A 17,354-nucleotide genomic window follows, 5' to 3' on the forward strand; every position below is an offset into this window, starting at 1 on the left:
AATCACAAAAGTTCTAATCACCCCCCTTTTGCCCATCAAAGTTTTCAAATGAATCAACACCTGAATGGTATAGTGACAAACAAGGCTACTAAGTGAACAATCAGGTACACTTCGTTAAGGCACACATGAATCGCCCATCGGGATTTCCAGGATCTTGCAGCCTTCTATATTACTATGGGTAAGCGGTTCATATGAATTGCCACTGAGTTTTATACCTAATTGTTCACTTAGTAGCCTTGTTTGGTCACTAAACCATTTAGATGTTGATTCATCTTTATTCTCTGATGGGCAGATTTTTTTCATTGCATGCTGTTTTTGCATCATAATTCATACTTCTATTCTGTACCACGGTGACCTTGTCTACTAAATGCACTTTACTTACATATCCACTGCTATATACCTTGCACTGTGTAACTTTATATGCCTACATGTCCTTGGAATTATTTGATCATCTTTGGGTATAAACCTCCTTTTATTATTGTTTCACTATATTTTCTTATAATTAATTGTCTATGCAATAATCAATAAATAAAGTCTTGTAATTTTACTAAATAAACTACTCCCATTTGTGGTTCTTATGTTATTGGAGTTTATTTTCATCTTTTACTTTGGGGGATGATGTATTTTCTTTGACAATTTGTTCCCAGCCAATTTACTACTTACCGTAAATGTCCTGTGAATATTCTTGTACAGATATGAGATAATATACTTATTCTTGTACAGATATCATATACAATCCCAAAGAAAGCCGATCCAGCACATCAAAAAAAAACCTCTATACTTTAATTTCTTTCCATAAAATCCAACACGAGGATGAAGTGTCAAAAACCAAAAAGAAGAATTAAAAGTTAATTAGGAGAGCGATGCGTTTTCAAGATATTTAGTCATATCTGAGGTTCTAAGTAAAAAGCATTATGCTTTGAAATGTGCCAACCATTTTGCTCTCCTAAGGGACCTTTAATTCCTCTTTTGGATTTTTGACACTTAATGCTTATGTTATATTTTATGGAAAGAAAATAATACCGTTTTTTCGATGGTCTGGATTTGCTTTCTTTGGGATTGCCCTGTTTGCTCAATTTGAGATCCTGTGTGGGGATAAGTGGATCCATGGAAGTTCAGATTCTGGTACCCGACCTGAACTTTAGTCCAAAGTTTGGTTCGGGTACCAGAACAGTACACAAACTTAAAACTGAACTTGAACCCCATTGCAAAGAATGGAGACCCGAGCTCTCTCTCTCTCCTTTCCCCAAAACTTCGAACATTGCAACAGACTTCTGGAAGAAGTCCATGTTCGGCGTTTAGCACCGGACACTAACTCTCCGGTATGAACCCCGAACTTTTAAATTCGCTAATCTCAGGTTCGCTAATCTCTAATCCTGTGGACTCATCGGTACAGCTGAGCCGGTTATTTAACGTATACAGATATAATATGCCCGTCTGATTGTGGTGGAACAGTATAAAAAAAATGGATTGAACAATTACTGAATTATAGCCTGGTCAGGATAACTCAAGTCAAGTGCAGTGCATACTGCAAAAACTGGATGATGTAGAAACAGAAAAGTATAGTAGCTAAAACAAGACAGGGGGCACAAGTTAATGAATTAAAACCAGCCAAGAACAAGGAGGAGGCCATCAATAAAATGAGGTATAGAAGAATACATAAATTTAAAGCATAGTCAAAAAACACATGTCAAATATCAATTAAGCGATTGATCAGTGGTCACATACATATTCTATCAACAGTCCCGTATGGCCCCATGAGATAAAACAGTACAAGGACCGCCAAGACCTGGCATTGCTGCAAGGGTCACCAGTAGAAGCATCTCATATGATTTGTCCTTTTTTACACAATACTGTTTGAAGTATCTCAAAAACAGGCAGATGTCATAATCCGCAAGTAAAATGTTCCAATCAATATATAAATGAGTAATTCACATATACCAGGTACATACCCACCTCAGGAACTTACCAATCTCTGCTTCTCTTCCATGCTCGCATATAAGATATTGATTCCAGTCTTTTTGTCTGTTAAATATTAAGAAATACAGCATTTCTAGACCTCTCCCTTACAGGAATGTCAGTTTAGTTATCCATTATGGGTTGATGCAAAGCAGTCGCATCCAAGAATATCAAGCAATCCAGCATCTTACGCCAGAAAGCTGTATAATCATAATATGCCTGATTTTAACAGCCACCCAGATTCTTTTGTATTTAAGCAATTTTGACTTTTGTGGAAATTATAAGACTGTTCAGACCCCCTTTTTCATTTACTGTTAGTGTATACTCTGGGAAATGTTTCCATCCTATGCAACTGATTGCACTATTGTTGCATACATTGTCATTGCACACATTCAATACATAAAAGAGGTTGTCCAGGACTTGGATATATTGATGACTTATCTTTAGTATAGGACATCAATGTGAGATTTGTCAGGGTCTGACACCCAGCACCCGCACCAATCTGGTGTGCAGCGTATAGTGCTAGGACATCGCAGCTCTGTACACTGTGTAGTAGTCTTTCTCAGGTGCTGAAGCTCTTCTATTGAAGAGCTGAGGTGCAGTACCCAACAACGGCCACTACACAGTATGCAGAGTTGTGATGTCTCAGTTATGTACAGTTTACTCTCAGCCACCATGGAAGGGGCAAGCAGCTGACCACTGTGGTGCTTGGTGTTGGACACCCACCAGGGTTGCCAATGTTGCTTTTTATTTTTTCCAGACAGCTTATCAAAAAAATCATGGACAGACAATATTTTTTACAGGCACATTGAAAAATCATAATAAATCGTTATAAGTGATACATGTCTACGGCCCATAATTCTGATATGAAGACATTAATTGCATTCAATGTAAACTGTAAAATGCTGATAATTACAGTCAAAATTATCCGTAAAAGTTTCTTTAGCTTCAAAAAAAAAATCACGGATGCCTTACATTTCTTTTATGGACTATCCTGGAATTTCTGGACAGTTGGCAACTTTGACACCCACCGATCTGCTGATCTGACATTGATGACGTATTACAAGGGTAGGTGTTTGTAATCTCCTGAACAACCCAAAAGAAACAAAGGCAATACTAAAAGTCTTAGAAAATATATATTCATTGTATGAAAATGGAAAACATATTAAAATGGAAAACATGCAAGACAGGGTATCAAAAAAAGGAGAACAAAAAAAAAAGAAAGAAGATAAAGTAAGTGTGAAGACTACATATAGGGTAGTTATAGGTCTCAAAATATCAAAAAAGGACCATGGTGGCCATATACTTAGGGTGATTTATATATCAGCATTTAATAAAGTGCAAATGCACAATGGCCAGATAAAGTAAAAAGTTAAATAAATGTACATAGCCAATAAAATATTAAATAAAGAGTCTCATACAAGTGCAATTGGAAAGTATAAACCACGTGGATAAGAAATATTTTTAGATCAGCCCATAAAGATCAGGAAGGACAAAGCATCCTTGTACAAGATAAAACCGCATAACATCCTGAAAATAAGATACGAAGGGGAGTGGAGAAGTGATAGCACAGGGAAGATAAAAGGAGAAATGCAGTCAAGAGCCTGGGGGAATCCATGCCATTGTAGAATTAACAGTGATGTAAAAAAAATACCAAGAATATTATTTTCCTATGGAGTATTTCCTTAAAGTAAGTCTTCATAAATCAAGTCAGAAGTGGAAAAGTTCCACACCGACACAGCTGAGTCCACTACACAGCTTCTTACAGTATATCCAAGGACCATACACATGTTCATGTCATAAGCGCAGACAATAATGGTACTCAGCAACAATCACAGACTGATGATTAAAGGAGTAAAAAGAAAACTGTATATGAATTCAATGTGCTTTATTCCATAATACTATAGGTATACGGGATAAGCCATACTTCCTCAGGCCAACGTGGTTTCGCTTGAACAAACACTTTCTCAAGGCCTAAGTCTTCGTACATAATCTGGATCTCATCATTGACAACCAGTATCCCATACTTACATAGAAGGAATCTAATCCAGTCCACTAGTACCCCTCTTTGTACTGTGGGGGATAGAACCCCAAAACAGTTATCTACAGGTGGGTGTTTTGGCAAATATGAGATGGTTTTCTTCCTTCTGGCAGAGCTAATTTGTATATAAGAAGAGAATATAATTGACCCGATTCATCAAAGCTTGACATGAAAAGCTTTGAAAAGTCACTAAATTATTGTGCAACATGAGGAGGAGCAAAAAATGTTGCAACTTTTGGTGTTTTCACGCCACTTTCAACCAGCTCTGACAAAGCGGGCAGAGTGTGAGGTTCCTTACACCACAGAGGTTCCTTCACCCTGCACCCCTCATCAAGACCTCATCAAAACACTGGTCTTGATGAACCATCGGGGCCAATGGTTCTAATATCATCCCTATTTTGTAGATGGTCTGCAGATCGAAAATGTTTAGTTGCTCCACGCCTGATGTCACATTGGGTTGGAAGCAGGGCCAGACTGTGCCCTGGCACACAAACTAAAACAGCCCACATGCAAATCGCTGTTTTTTAAATGCAACTTTTTCTGTACAGTTTGTGGGTGAGAACACTAAGGGAGTTCGATAGGTGAAAAATTACAATACACGTGACGCGCCCCCTGGGCTGGTGGGGTACTTGGTAGCTGGGCCAGTCGATGCTAGGGGATGTCACGGTGGCAGTGACCCGGTCCGTGACCCAGGGAGGTCAATTAAAGGGAAAGTAAAAGGGGAAATAAAGTTTTTAGAGATAATGTTCGTGACGCCACCTGTGGTCTGCGGCTATATGGGGCTGCCACTGCGGTGCAGATCCTCTGGAGTTGATGGTGACACAGCAGAGTTGGTTCAGCTCTCCACAGGCAGAGCTTAGCTCCAGGGCAGTAGATGGTGATTTTATGATGAAGATGTTGTTGGTGCGGTGTAGTGCAAGTGATGGCGTAGATAATGACCAGTCCACAGCTTAATGGCGATTTCCTCTTAACTTTACTTGCGGTTGGTTAAGCAGACCGTGGCACGGGTACTATCTGGTAGTAGAGGTCCAGGCGGCCTGGAAGCAAGTTGGGGATCCACCTCGCCAGGTGAACTTGGAGACCTTCCCTTTGAGCTAAACTCTTTGGCCCTGCTGCTTGAAGCTATGCTGCGGCCCTCGTCCCTGAGTAAAACGTCTTTTTCCTCACCCGTATGGCAGGCAGCTCGGGCCTTCCTTAAATGTCGCTCCCACGTGGCGGTGCTGGGCCCTATGGTGCTGCTGTGTCGCCGGGCGTCTGGTGAGGCCAGGAGACCTGCAGTCTCCTGCCCTCTGGATTCTGCTGCTGGGCCTTCAGTGCCCCACAACCTCGGACTCCGGTGTCCGGTTCTTCTACGCTCCTCTCTGGGGTGAGCTTGTACACAGCTCCCACTCCCCAGGTCTTTCCTCGTCGCTGTTCTGTCTTCAACTCCTCTCAACTCACTCTAACTAACCCCGCCTCCAGATCCCAGTTGCTAAGGGGAGGAGCTCCCCTTGCTCGTCTGGAGCCAGGAAAGTGTTGTATGCTGGTAATCCTGATTAGGGGACCCCTCCTTGCTTCCAGGCATGGCATCACCCCTTGTGAAGGAGGCAATGCCACTGTGGCTACCGGACCCCTGGGGTGCCACACATGTCCCTCTCCCCGTCTTAAAAAAACATTCTGTGACTGCACCTATGCGCCATGACTTCATTGACAATTTTTGGTTTTGGAAGGGGGAACCAGAATTAGGACTTCTGCTATGGAGCCCCATGACTTATATTTATGTCCCTAGCTGCAGGAGGACCTAAGGTCAGTGCATATTATAATAATTATAATTTATACACTCAGCCCATCCTTCCTCCTCGTTAAAGTTTTCCACCCAGTGGAGATTTTTAGTCAGCAGTGATGCTTGTTGACTACTAACAGAGTGTAATGTTCGGATTTGGCTTTACTAAGCGGTTCAAGGAGTTGTCCAGTGACCATAAGTATATGATTTGCCAAAAACATTCTCATCTGCTTCTCATTCATTTCTCTTAATTTTCTGTTGAGAGAGGCAGATGAGAATGTCCTAATAGCCCTGCACATAGTATGATGGCCCCACAAATAGTCCTTCACATAATATGATGACCCCACATATAGTGCCCCATATAGTAGGATGACCCCACATATAGTCCTGCACATAGTATTATAGCCCCACATATAGCCCCCCATATAGTGTGATGGCCCCACATATAGTTCTGCACATAGTTTGATAGCCCCACATACAGTGCCTACAAGTAGTATTCAACCCCCTGCAGATTTAGCTGGTTTGATAAGATGCAAATAAGTTAGAGCCTTCAAACTGCAAACGAGAGTAGGTTTTATGAACAGAAGCATAAATCTTACAAACCAAAAAGTTATGTTCCTCAGTTGAATTTTATTAAATTTTAAACATAAAAGTGTGGGTCAATTATTATACAACCCCTATGTTTAATATTTTGTGGAATAACCCTTGTTTGCAATTACAGCTAATAATCGTCTTTTATAAGACCTGATCAGGCCGGTACAGGTCTGTGGAGTTATCTTGGCCCACTCCTCCATGCAGATCTTCTCCAAGTTATCTAGGTTCTTTGGGTGTCTCATGTGGACTTTATTCTTGAGCTCCTTCCACAAGTTTTCAATTGGGTTAAGGTCAGGAGACTGACTAGGCCACTCCAACACCTTGACTTTTTCCCTCTTGAACCAGGCCTTGGTTTTCTTGGCTGTGTGCTTTGGGTCGTTGGAAGATGAAATTACGACCCATCTTAAGATCCTTGATGGAGGAGCGGAGGTTCTTGGCCAAAATCTCCAGGTACAGTGTTTTGGCTTGGCAGCTGGCACTGGAGCTGTTGGTACTAGAGCTGATGCCCGCAGGTTCTGGCTTACCGCCCCGGTTCTCATGTACAAGTAGAAACAGCAGCAGCTTGTAGATGGCAGAGGGAGAGAGGAGCTGAGGAAAGTTACCTGCCACCTAGGGTTAATAACGTGAAAAACTCCAACTGGGGGCGTGGCCTAGCTCTTGATCTGAGAGGTCGGGTGGCAGTGCCTCTCCACCACCATTAGCTTCAATTATCCTGCACAGAGCCCGAACCAGCCAAATCCCTTATCAGGAACTGCTGTCTGAGGGTCCCGGGAGTCAGAGGCGAGCTTCTGCCAGACTCAGAGAGTCCAACATGGGCCGCAAAAGGCAGAAGGATGCCGGGGCCTGCAGCAGTGCCTCAGCCCAAGATGGCACCGAGACAGAGGAAGAGGCGGGAAGGAGGAACACAGCCTATGCACGGAGGCTGGAGGCTTCAGCACGGCTGCACAGGTATGCGAGGGGCATGAAGGCAGATGAAGAAGGAAGTGAAGGCAGTGAGAAGCATGGAGATGAGGAGGAAGATGGTGAGGAGCTGCCTGTGCCTGTGCTACATAATGAACAGCAGGAGGAGGGGGATGGTGACACTGTGCTGGCAGCTGAAAGTTCAGATGAGGCAGAGCCGACTCTGCGAGATGTATTCCAGGCTGTCTTATACTGCAAGACTGCTTTAACTGCTCTGACAAAGCAGGTGAACGGTCTGAAAGCCGACATGGGAGGCATTGAGGCTTCTATGCAGAAAGTTACAGCCAGATTGACTGAGGTGGAGGGCAGAGTTGGTGTAACAGAAGATCATTTAACCTCAGTGCAAAAGACGCAGCAACAGCACACTCAGAGGATCACGGTAGTGGCTAACAAAAACGATGACCTGGAAAACCGGTCACGCAGGAACAATTTGCGTATTGTGGGCATCCCTGAAAGAGCTGAGGGTGCTGACCCCACGACCTTTGTTGAAACCTGGCTGCTGGGAAAGTTTGGATCTAATATCCTGTCGAGGGTGTTTGCTGTGGAGCGTGCCCATCGAGTGCCCATGAGACCCCCAGTGCCTGGAGAGGGCCCTCGTACGATGTTAGCCAGAATCCTGAACTGCAGAGACCGGGACACTATCTTACGTAAGGCCAGAAAATTGACAGATCTTACCCTGGAGGGCAAACGCATTGAAATATACCCGGATTACTCGGCTGAGGTGCAAAAGCTGCGGCTACGGTATGGTGAAGTGAAGAAACAGCTCCGCTCTTTGAATGTGAAATACTCTACAATTTATCCTGCCAAATTAAGAGTGGAAGCCTTTGGAAAGGTCAATTTTTTCCCGTCACCGGTAGAGGCCGCCTCGTGGTTGGAGCGGAACCGGAGCAAATTGAGAGAAGCTGAGGACTCGGCACGGTGAATGCACGACCCTGCTATCCTGACCACTGGACAGGGTTGTGGCTCTGCATTGCTCTGCGAAACCGCAGAGGAGGGGGAGAAACCCCCGCTGGGATCTACGTTTTATAGTTTTATAGTTAATTTGTTTGATTAATGGTTCGGGACTATGCATACTATTGATTATGTGGTGGAGAGACTGCCAATGCTGGAGGAGGACACGGCGCATGTTGATATGCGGTATACTACGATGTTGCTCAGGTTCTTTGAGCTCCCACTCTCACGTTGGGAAGAGAGTGACAAGAGAAGGGTGGGGGTGGGGTGAGGGGGAGGGAGGGGGGGAGGTGGATGGGTTGGATTTGCCGGAAAATGGGGTTGCTTATGCTGTTTGACCTGGTATGCTGGGGAACAAAATGGAAAGATGTTACTTGATGATGGTGGATTGTTTTTTCTAATGCACAATGAGTAACCGTACGGTTCGGATTTTAAGTTGGAATGTACGTGGTATATCTGACAGGATTAAGAGGGCAGCAGTTCTGAATCACATCAGATCTTGTGATCCTATGATTGCGTGCTTACAGGAGACCCATCTTACTAGAGATACTAGGCACTGGCTATCGAGAGGGTGGATGTTAAAGACATATCATTCCACTTATTCCTCGTACTCCAGGGGGGTGTCAGTCCTAATACACAAAAACGCACATTATGAAGAGCTGGCAGTGCAAGTAGACAGTGAAGGGCAGTATGTATGGATTGCGTGCAGATTGTATGGACACAAAATGATTTTAGTGGCTTTATATATCCCTCCACCTTATTCTAAAAAGGAACTTCAAGCAGTAATGGACTTGACGGCCAGATGGGGGGAGGCTCCGATGTTGATTATGGGAGATGTTAACAACACCATGAATCATTACTGGGATAAAGTACGTCCGGCAGGTATGGAAGCTGGACGGGACGGAATGACTGCATTTGGCACCTACGTGGGGGAGCTGGGGCTGGTGGATCTGTGGAGAGTACGAAATGAGGGTAAGAGGACCTTCTCGTGTCACTCGGCTACACACGGAACACTGTCAAGGATAGACCTGGCTTTTGGGGATACTGCTATGGATGGGATGGTTGGGGAGGTGGAATACCTACAGAGGACTCTATCGGATCATAGTCCTATGGTTGTCACGCTTCTAGTGGGATCTGCTCAGGGTCAGAGGGGAGGTTGGCGTCTTCCCCCGACGTGGCTTAAAGTGGTGGATATGGGTGGCATAACCAAAGAACTAGAGCACTTCTTCCAAGTGAATGAAGGGAGTGCTGAGGCCACAGTGGTGTGGGAGGCTATGAAGGCATTTACGAGGGGACTCTTTATAAGTGAGATCTCACGGTGTAAGACCAAAACTAAATTGGCAGATCAACAAATAAAGGATGACTTGACAAGGGCAGAGGCAGACATGATTTTGGCGCCAACGAGTGTAGCTCACAATAGACTAAAATTGGCACAGGAGGCAGTTAATAAACTGCACATGATGCAAGCTGAGAGGAAAAGGGCATTTCAGCAAGCACAATTCTTTGAGGAAGGAGAGAGAGTGGGTCACTTGTTGGCGGTGATATCTGCGGCACAGAGGGAGTCTTCCAGGGTGTACAGGTTGAGAGACCAAACGGGGACGACTCTGACAGACACAAAGGACATATTGGAGGTCTTCAATAGAGATGAGCATTGTTCTACTCGAACTGTTCGCCAATCTCAAATTCGAGCTGTTTTGGGCGGTGTTCGAGCCGTTCGGCGAACACGAACAATTTGAGAAAAATTCGGCTGTTCGAGGTTATGTTCGATAACTGTTCGTGCACCAAAATCATAACTGGACTTTTTCTCAGTAATGATGAAAATTAATGTTAATACGCAGTTTGAGTGTACAGCGGGGTGGGGGGAGGGGCAGGGGATGGATCTCTGCAGGAACAGTGAAGATCTCCATTTTTTTTTCTCTTTCCCGCATTTGAAGTGGGGAGGTGCAATCTGTCAGCCTATCAGCAATGCACACACGGAGCGAAGTGCTTATTTTCACACAAGCAAGGGCATGTGTCATTGGCAGTGTATGTCACATGTCCTTGCCCTATAAGACCAAGCCATTTTCCCCGTCGCCACCATTTTCTCACTGCTGCAGCTGCGTGTTAGACGGCACCGCTGTTGCTGTGTGCGCTATACCTTGTTAATTTCAAGCCAATTTTCGCACAAATATACAGATAGCTTGGGAGTAGGGAATAGTTGTGATTGCAGTCCTTTTAAGGACTAGGTTACAGCATTTCCTACGACTTTTATCAGGGAGGTCTGTGCTCTTAAATAGATAGATTGTGGGAGTAAAGACTAATTGTAATTGGAGTCCTTTTCAGGACTAGGTTACATCAGTTCCTATCAGTTTTTGCCAGGCAGGTCTGTGCCAGTGCTGTGCAAGTTTTTTTCACAGCATTTGGCTGAATCTAGCAAAGCTAATCCTTTTTGGCCTATTGCAGAGTGTGTTAGTCAGTGGAGTAGCCTATCTGTGTTGCAAGATATACCACCTGTGTATAGAATACCAATTTTCTTACTGCACCTAGTGAAGTAAAATCTTTTGGGCATAGCATCATTCTATTAGTCCATCTATACTGACCTCCATCAGGTTGCAAACTGAATATAATTTTTTTCTGCATCTAGCTCTGAAAAAATATTTGGCCTTCTAGCAGTGTGTCGGACTTTCTCTATTAGTCCATCTATACTGACCTCCATCAGGTTGCAAATTAAAAATAATTTTTATCTGCATCTACAGTACCTCTGAAAAAATATTTGGGCTTCTAGCTGTGTGTGGGACTTGTTGTATTAGTCCATCTATACTGACCTCCATCAGGTTGCAAACTGAATATATTTTTTTCTGCATCTACCTCTGAAAAAATATTGGGCTTCTAGCTGTGTGTGGGACTTGTTGTATTAGTCCATCTATACTGACCTCCATCAGGTTGCAAACTGAATATATTTTTTTCTGCATCTACCTCTGAAAAAATATTGGGCTTCTAGCTGTGTGTGGGTCTTGTTCTATTAATCCATCTATACAGACCTCCATCAGGTTGCAAACTGAATATAATTTTTTTCTGCATCTAGCTCTGAAAAAATATTTGGCCTTCTAGCAGTGTGTGGGACTTTCTCTGTTAGTCCATCTATACTGACCTCCATCAGGTTGCAAACTGAATATAATTTTTTTCTGCATCTAGCTCTGAAAAAATATTTGGCCTTCTAGCAGTGTGTCGGAATTTCTCTATTAGTCCATCTATACTGACCTCCATCAGGTTGCAAATTAAAAATAATTTTTATCTGCATCTACAGTACCTCTGAAAAAATATTGGGCTTCTAGCTGTGTGTGGGACTTGTTGTATTAGTCCATCTATACTGACCTCCATCAGGTTGCACACTGAATATATTTTTTTCTGCATCTACCTCTGAAAAAATATTGGGCTTCTAGCTGTGTGTGGGTCTTGTTCTATTAATCCATCTATACAGACCTCCATCAGGTTGCAAACTGAATATAATTTTTTTCTGCATCTAGCTCTGAAAAAATATTTGGCCTTCTAGCAGTGTGTGGGACTTTCTCTGTTAGTCCATCTATACTGACCTCCATCAGGTTGCAAACTGAATATAATTTTTTTCTGCATCTAGCTCTGAAAAAATATTTGGCCTTCTAGCAGTGTGTCGGACTTTCTCTATTAGTCCATCTATACTGACCTCCATCAGGTTGCAAATTAAAAATAATTTTTATCTGCATCTATAGTACCTCTGAAAAAATATTTGGGCTTCTAGCTGTGTGTGGGACTTGTTGTATTAGTCCATCTATACTGACCTCCATCAGGTTGCAAACTGAATATATTTTTTTCTGCATCTACCTCTGAAAAAATATTGGGCTTCTAGCTGTTTGTGGGACTTGTTGTATTAGTCCATCTATACTGACCTCCATCAGGTTGCAAACTGAATATATTTTTTTCTGCATCTACCTCTGAAAAAATATTGGGCTTCTAGCTGTGTGTGGGACTTGTTGTATTAGTCCATCTATACTGACCTCCATCAGGTTGCAAACTGAATATATTTTTTTCTGCATCTACCTCTGAAAAAATATTGGGCTTCTAGCTGTGTGTGGGTCTTGTTCTATTAATCCATCTATACAGACCTCCATCAGGTTGCAAACTGAATATATTTTTTTCTGCATCTACCTCTGAAAAAATATTGGGCTTCTAGCTGTGTGTGGGTCTTGTTCTATTAATCCATCTATACAGACCTCCATCAGGTTGCAAACTGAATATAATTTTTTTCTGCATCTAGCTCTGAAAAAATATTTGGCCTTCTAGCAGTGTGTGGGACTTTCTCTGTTAGTCCATCTATACTGACCTCCATCAGGTTGCAAACTGAATATAATTTTTTTCTGCATCTAGCTCTGAAAAAATATTTGGCCTTCTAGCAGTGTGTCGGACTTTCTCTATTAGTCCATCTATACTGACCTCCATCAGGTTGCAAATTAAAAATAATTTTTATCTGCATCTACAGTACCTCTGAAAAAATATTTGGGCTTCTAGCTGTGTGTGGGACTTGTTGTATTAGTCCATCTATACCAGTGGTCCCCAACCTTTTTTGCACCAGGGACCGGCTTGAAGCAAGATCATTTTTCCATGGCCCAGCAAGGAGGGGGTGGGGTGGGCGGGGCTTTGGTCATATGGGGGCGGGGTAATGGAGGGATTTGGAGTTTAGTGCATACTTATCATATAGTGTAGACCAGGTCCCCGCCAGGAGCTATGCCAGGAGCCCCACATAATGTGCTGTGCCAGGAGCCGCATCACTGAGGCCCCATCACGCCCTGCAGCAGGACAGGGCAGCTGTCCTGACAGCTGCTGTTCAGCTGCATTTACTTCATCCCAGGGGCGGACACAGACTGTAGTGGGCCCCTGTGCAAGAAATTTTTGGGGGCCCCCCCCGCCCTTCATAAGGCAACAAAGTTATGTAAACATAACCCCCCCATGTGCATCTCTCACCCCCCCATGTGCAGCTCACCCCCGTGCATCTCTCATCCCCCTCCGTGCATCTCTCATCCCCCTCCGTGCATCTCTCATCCCCCTCCGTGCATCTCTCATCCACCCCCCGTGCATCTCTCATCCCCTCCGTGCATCTCTCATCCCCTCCGTGCATCTCTCATCCCCCCCCGTGCATCTCTCACCCCCCCGTGCATCTCTCATCCACCCCCCGTGCATCTCTCATCCACCCCCCGTGCATCTCTCATCCACCCTCCGTGCATCTCTCATCCCCCCCGTGCATCTCTCACCCCCCCGTGCATCTCTCATCCACCCCCCGTGCATCTCTCATCCCCCCCGTGCATCTCTCACCCCCCCGTGCATCTCTCATCTCTCCCCTCCCTCCCATGTGCATCTCTCATCTCTCCCCTCCCCCCATGTGCATCTCTCATCTCTCCCCTCCCTCCCATGTGCATCTCTCATCTCTCCCCTCCCCCATGTGCATCTCTCATCTCTCCCCTCCCCCCCATGTGGATCTCTCATCTCTCCCCTCCCCCATGTGCATCTCTCATCTCTCCCCTCCCCCCCATGTGGATCTCTCATCTCTCCCCTCCCCCCATATGCATCTCCCATTCCCCCCACTCCTAGTTAATTGTATTTAAAAAAAAATAAAACTTGTTATACTTACCCCCATGCGATCCCTGCAGAATCCTGGCGCTCGTCCAAATCGCTGACACCAGGTTCTCCTGACTTCCGGCCATGTGACGGCGCCATCACATGACCGGAAGTCAGGGGAATCATGAAGGTGCTGCCGCAGCAGCGCAGCGCTAAGATGTCCCGGACCCGGCGCTTAGCATGCGGCCGGGGGCCCCATGAGGAGAGAGACGCACAAGAGGGGGGCTCCGAGGGGGCTCCTACCGGCCGGGCCCCATACTGGAGTCAGGGCAGTCATGCCCTGATGGCGGCCCTGCTGGAGGCTGGAGGGGCCCCCTCTCCCCGCGGACCGGCTGAAAAACCCCAACGGCCCGGTCCTGGTCCGCGGACCGGCAGTTGGGGACCTCTGATCTATACTGACCTCCATCAGGTTGCAAACTGAATATATTTTTTTCTGCATCTACCTCTGAAAAAATATTGGGCTTCTAGCTGTGTGTGGGACTTGTTGTATTAGTCCATCTATACTGACCTCCATTAGGTTGCAAATTGAATATAATTTTTTTCTGCATCTAACCCAGCCAATAGTTTTGGCCTAATACCACAGTTTGGCCACTCAGCTCTGCTCGGTTACCATCCATTGTTTTTTTGTGCAAACAACTCCAGAGTTGTGAATTAGTTAACCACCAAAATGAGTGGAAAAAGGCCTGCTGCTGGTGGAAAGGGGAATAGGCGTGTTGGGAAGGGGAAAAAAGGTTGTGTCCGTGGGGTAGGTGTTAAAGCAACAGTAACATCTGCAGAAGAAAGACCATCTTCCAGCCAAACTAAAATGTCTACTTCTTTTAGCGGACAATGTGATAAGATCCCTTTCTTACGGCCACGCCAATCGCTACAAATTCCAGATGAGGCACAAAAACAGCAGGTGCTTCAATGGATATCAAGTGCTCCTTTAAGTGGGCTCTCCTCCACATCAACTTCAACATCACAAATACTCCAGTCCTCAAAGGTGTCACCCCAATCGCACTTGCTTCCTCACAGCTCCCAAATCTCCAGCTGCCCGTCTGAGTATGAGGTAGAACAGATGGTTGAGTCTGCAGAGCTGTTTACTCATACTATAGCCTGGGAATCAGAGGTCGACTCCAGCGCTTCTGTGAATCCAGACGAGGAAATGATCTGCACTGATGCCCAGAATCTTTATGAGTCGGATCCAGGACCAGACGCAGAAGGAAGACAATGAGGAAGACGATGATAAGACTCAAATACCTGATTGGAGCGACAACTTTAGTTTTTTGTCAGGGCAGGAACAGGTTGGCTCTGAGGACGACGGGTGTGATAACGCACAGGGTGATGATGATGATGATGAGGTTGGAGATCCCACTTACTGTCAACCCACAGTCAGCCAAGAGATGAGGTCAGCAGAGGAGGTGGAGGAAGATGCTAGTGACGACGAGGTCAGGTTGCGCCTTCCTGGACAGAGACGTAGTACTGGAAGCACGTCAACAACTGCATCCTCAAACACAACTCTGCCTCTCACCACAAGTCGTGGTGGCTCTTCAGGTCGCATGGGTGCTAAGCCTTGCATATCCTGGGCATTTTTTCAGATCGATAAAGATGACCCAACTCGTGTTATCTGTAACATTTGTCAGCAAAAGCTAAGTAGAGGCCAAAAAATACATAGTTTGAGTACTTCATGCATGAACCGGCACATGGACATGAAGCATAAATTGCAGTGGGAAGCTCAGTGTGCTACAATGCGGCCTAGCCGGCCGGGCCAACCACCGTCTGCCATATCTTGTGCTTCCGCGGCCTCTTCATCCTCTGTGACTGGGGGGACAGCAGTCACACCTGTTTTGGGGCGCAGACCTGCCACCTCTTTACCCGCAACAGCCAGCGTGATTGGCAGGTCATCATTTTCTTTGGAGGTGGGAACACCAGCTGGTGTTGAGCGCTGTCCGACATCGATAGCACCACCTTTGGATCAAGGCAACCTAACATGTCCGCCTGCATCTTCCTCACAGACCGACAGTTTGCCGGGGACACCCTTATCAACCCCGTCTAAGCACAATAGCCAGCCCTCGGTCCCTCAGATGTGGACAAGTAAAAGACCATTTCCTCCTAGCCATGAGAAAGCTAAGAGGTTGAATTTCACCATCTGCAAGCTCTTGGCTACAGAAATGCTGCCTTTCCGCCTGGTGGACACAGAGGATTTTCGAGACCTTATGTCCGTCGCAGTGCCCCAGTACCAGATGCCCAGTCGGCACTACTTCTCAAAGAAAGGTGTGCCTGCGCTCCACCAGCATGTCGCACACAACATCACCGCTTCTTTGAGAAACTCTGTGTGTGACAGGGTGCATTTCACCACAGACACTTGGACGAGTAGGCATGGACAGGGGCGTTACATGTCGCTGACTGGGCACTGGGTAACTATGGTGACAGCAGGACAAGGGGCTGCTGTCCAAGTCTTGCCGTCCCCACGAGTTGTGCGTCAATCCTCTTTATGTCAAAGTTCCTCCACTGCTTCTGCCTCCTCAACCTCCTCTCGGTCTTCCACCTGCACCCAAAGCCTGTCTGATCATGCCACAAGCTTTCTAACTGCGCAGAAGGGATCCTGCACACCTCCTTACTATGCTGGCAGTAGGGCTCAACGTCATCAGGCGGTTTTTACATTGAAATGTCTGGGAAATGTGAGTCACACAGCTGAGGAGTTGTGGTCAGCTCTGGAGAACCAATTTCATGAATGGTTGTCTCCACTGGACCTGAAACCAGGGAAGGCCGTGTGCGACAATGCTGCAAACCTGGGTGCGGCCCTTCGCCGGGGCAATGTCACACACGTGCCTTGTATGGCTCACGTGTTGAACCTGGTTGTCCAGCAATTTTTAGCCCACTATCCCAGACTAGATGGCCTTTTGCAGAGGGCACGGTCGCTGTGTGCTCACTTCCGCCGTTCGCATCCCGCAGCTCAGCGACTTACATCTCTACAGAAGTCGTTGGGCCTGCCACTTCACCGGCTAAAATGCGATGTGCCTACCCGGTGGAATTCAACTCTGCACATGTTGCAGCGACTGTGGCAGCACCGACAAGCCCTGGTGCAATACGTTCTGACGTATAGCCTGGGCCAACGAGATTCAGAGGTGGGGCAAATCACGCTGGAGGAGTGGTCTCAGATCAGGGACCTATGCACCCTTCTGCACAGTTTTGAAATGGCGACGAAGATGTTTAGTGCTGACGATGCCATTATCAGCATGACTATTCCGGTGATTTACATGCTGGAGCACATGTTAAACAGAATTCGGAGTCAGGTGGTGGCACAAGAGGAGGTGGAGGAAGTAGAGGAGGAGGAGTTGTATGCGGAAGGGCTAACATCTGCAAGGTCCAGACGGTCGGCAGCACCAAGGCGGCAGGCATGTGAGGGTGGGGGAGATGGTTTTACCAGGGCGCATGGTAGCAGCCAAACTAGTGAGGAAGGTGCAGGAGCCCAGGAAG

At 45.8% G+C, this 17,354-nt stretch overlaps 1 protein-coding gene across 3 annotated transcripts in view; it reads right to left on the reverse strand.

The window, feature by feature from the left end:
• The window catches only part of LOC141259090 (solute carrier family 2, facilitated glucose transporter member 11-like), a 219,241-nt gene that overhangs the window by 131,378 nt on the left and 70,509 nt on the right, over positions 1-17,354 (reverse strand). Inside the window, exons 2-3 of one of the 3 annotated variants that reach the window (XM_073674594.1) lie at positions 2,935-3,045; positions 1,970-2,025 (exon numbers count right to left, since the gene is read on the reverse strand). The exons of 1 other annotated variant lie outside the window; for it this stretch is intronic. In XM_073674594.1, the coding sequence (XP_073530695.1) occupies positions 1,970-1,990 (21 nt within the window). In that variant the 5' untranslated portion in view covers positions 1,991-2,025; positions 2,935-3,045. The remainder of the gene's footprint in view (positions 1-1,969; positions 2,026-2,934; positions 3,046-17,354) is intronic. One more of the 3 variants, XM_073674584.1, reaches the window with a different exon arrangement.

This window comes from Phyllobates terribilis, unplaced genomic scaffold, assembly GCF_046119375.1.
Source record: "Phyllobates terribilis strain yellow unplaced genomic scaffold, ASM4611937v1 Scaffold_1__5_contigs__length_1240528914, whole genome shotgun sequence".
NCBI classification, from domain to species: domain Eukaryota; kingdom Metazoa; phylum Chordata; class Amphibia; order Anura; family Dendrobatidae; genus Phyllobates; species Phyllobates terribilis.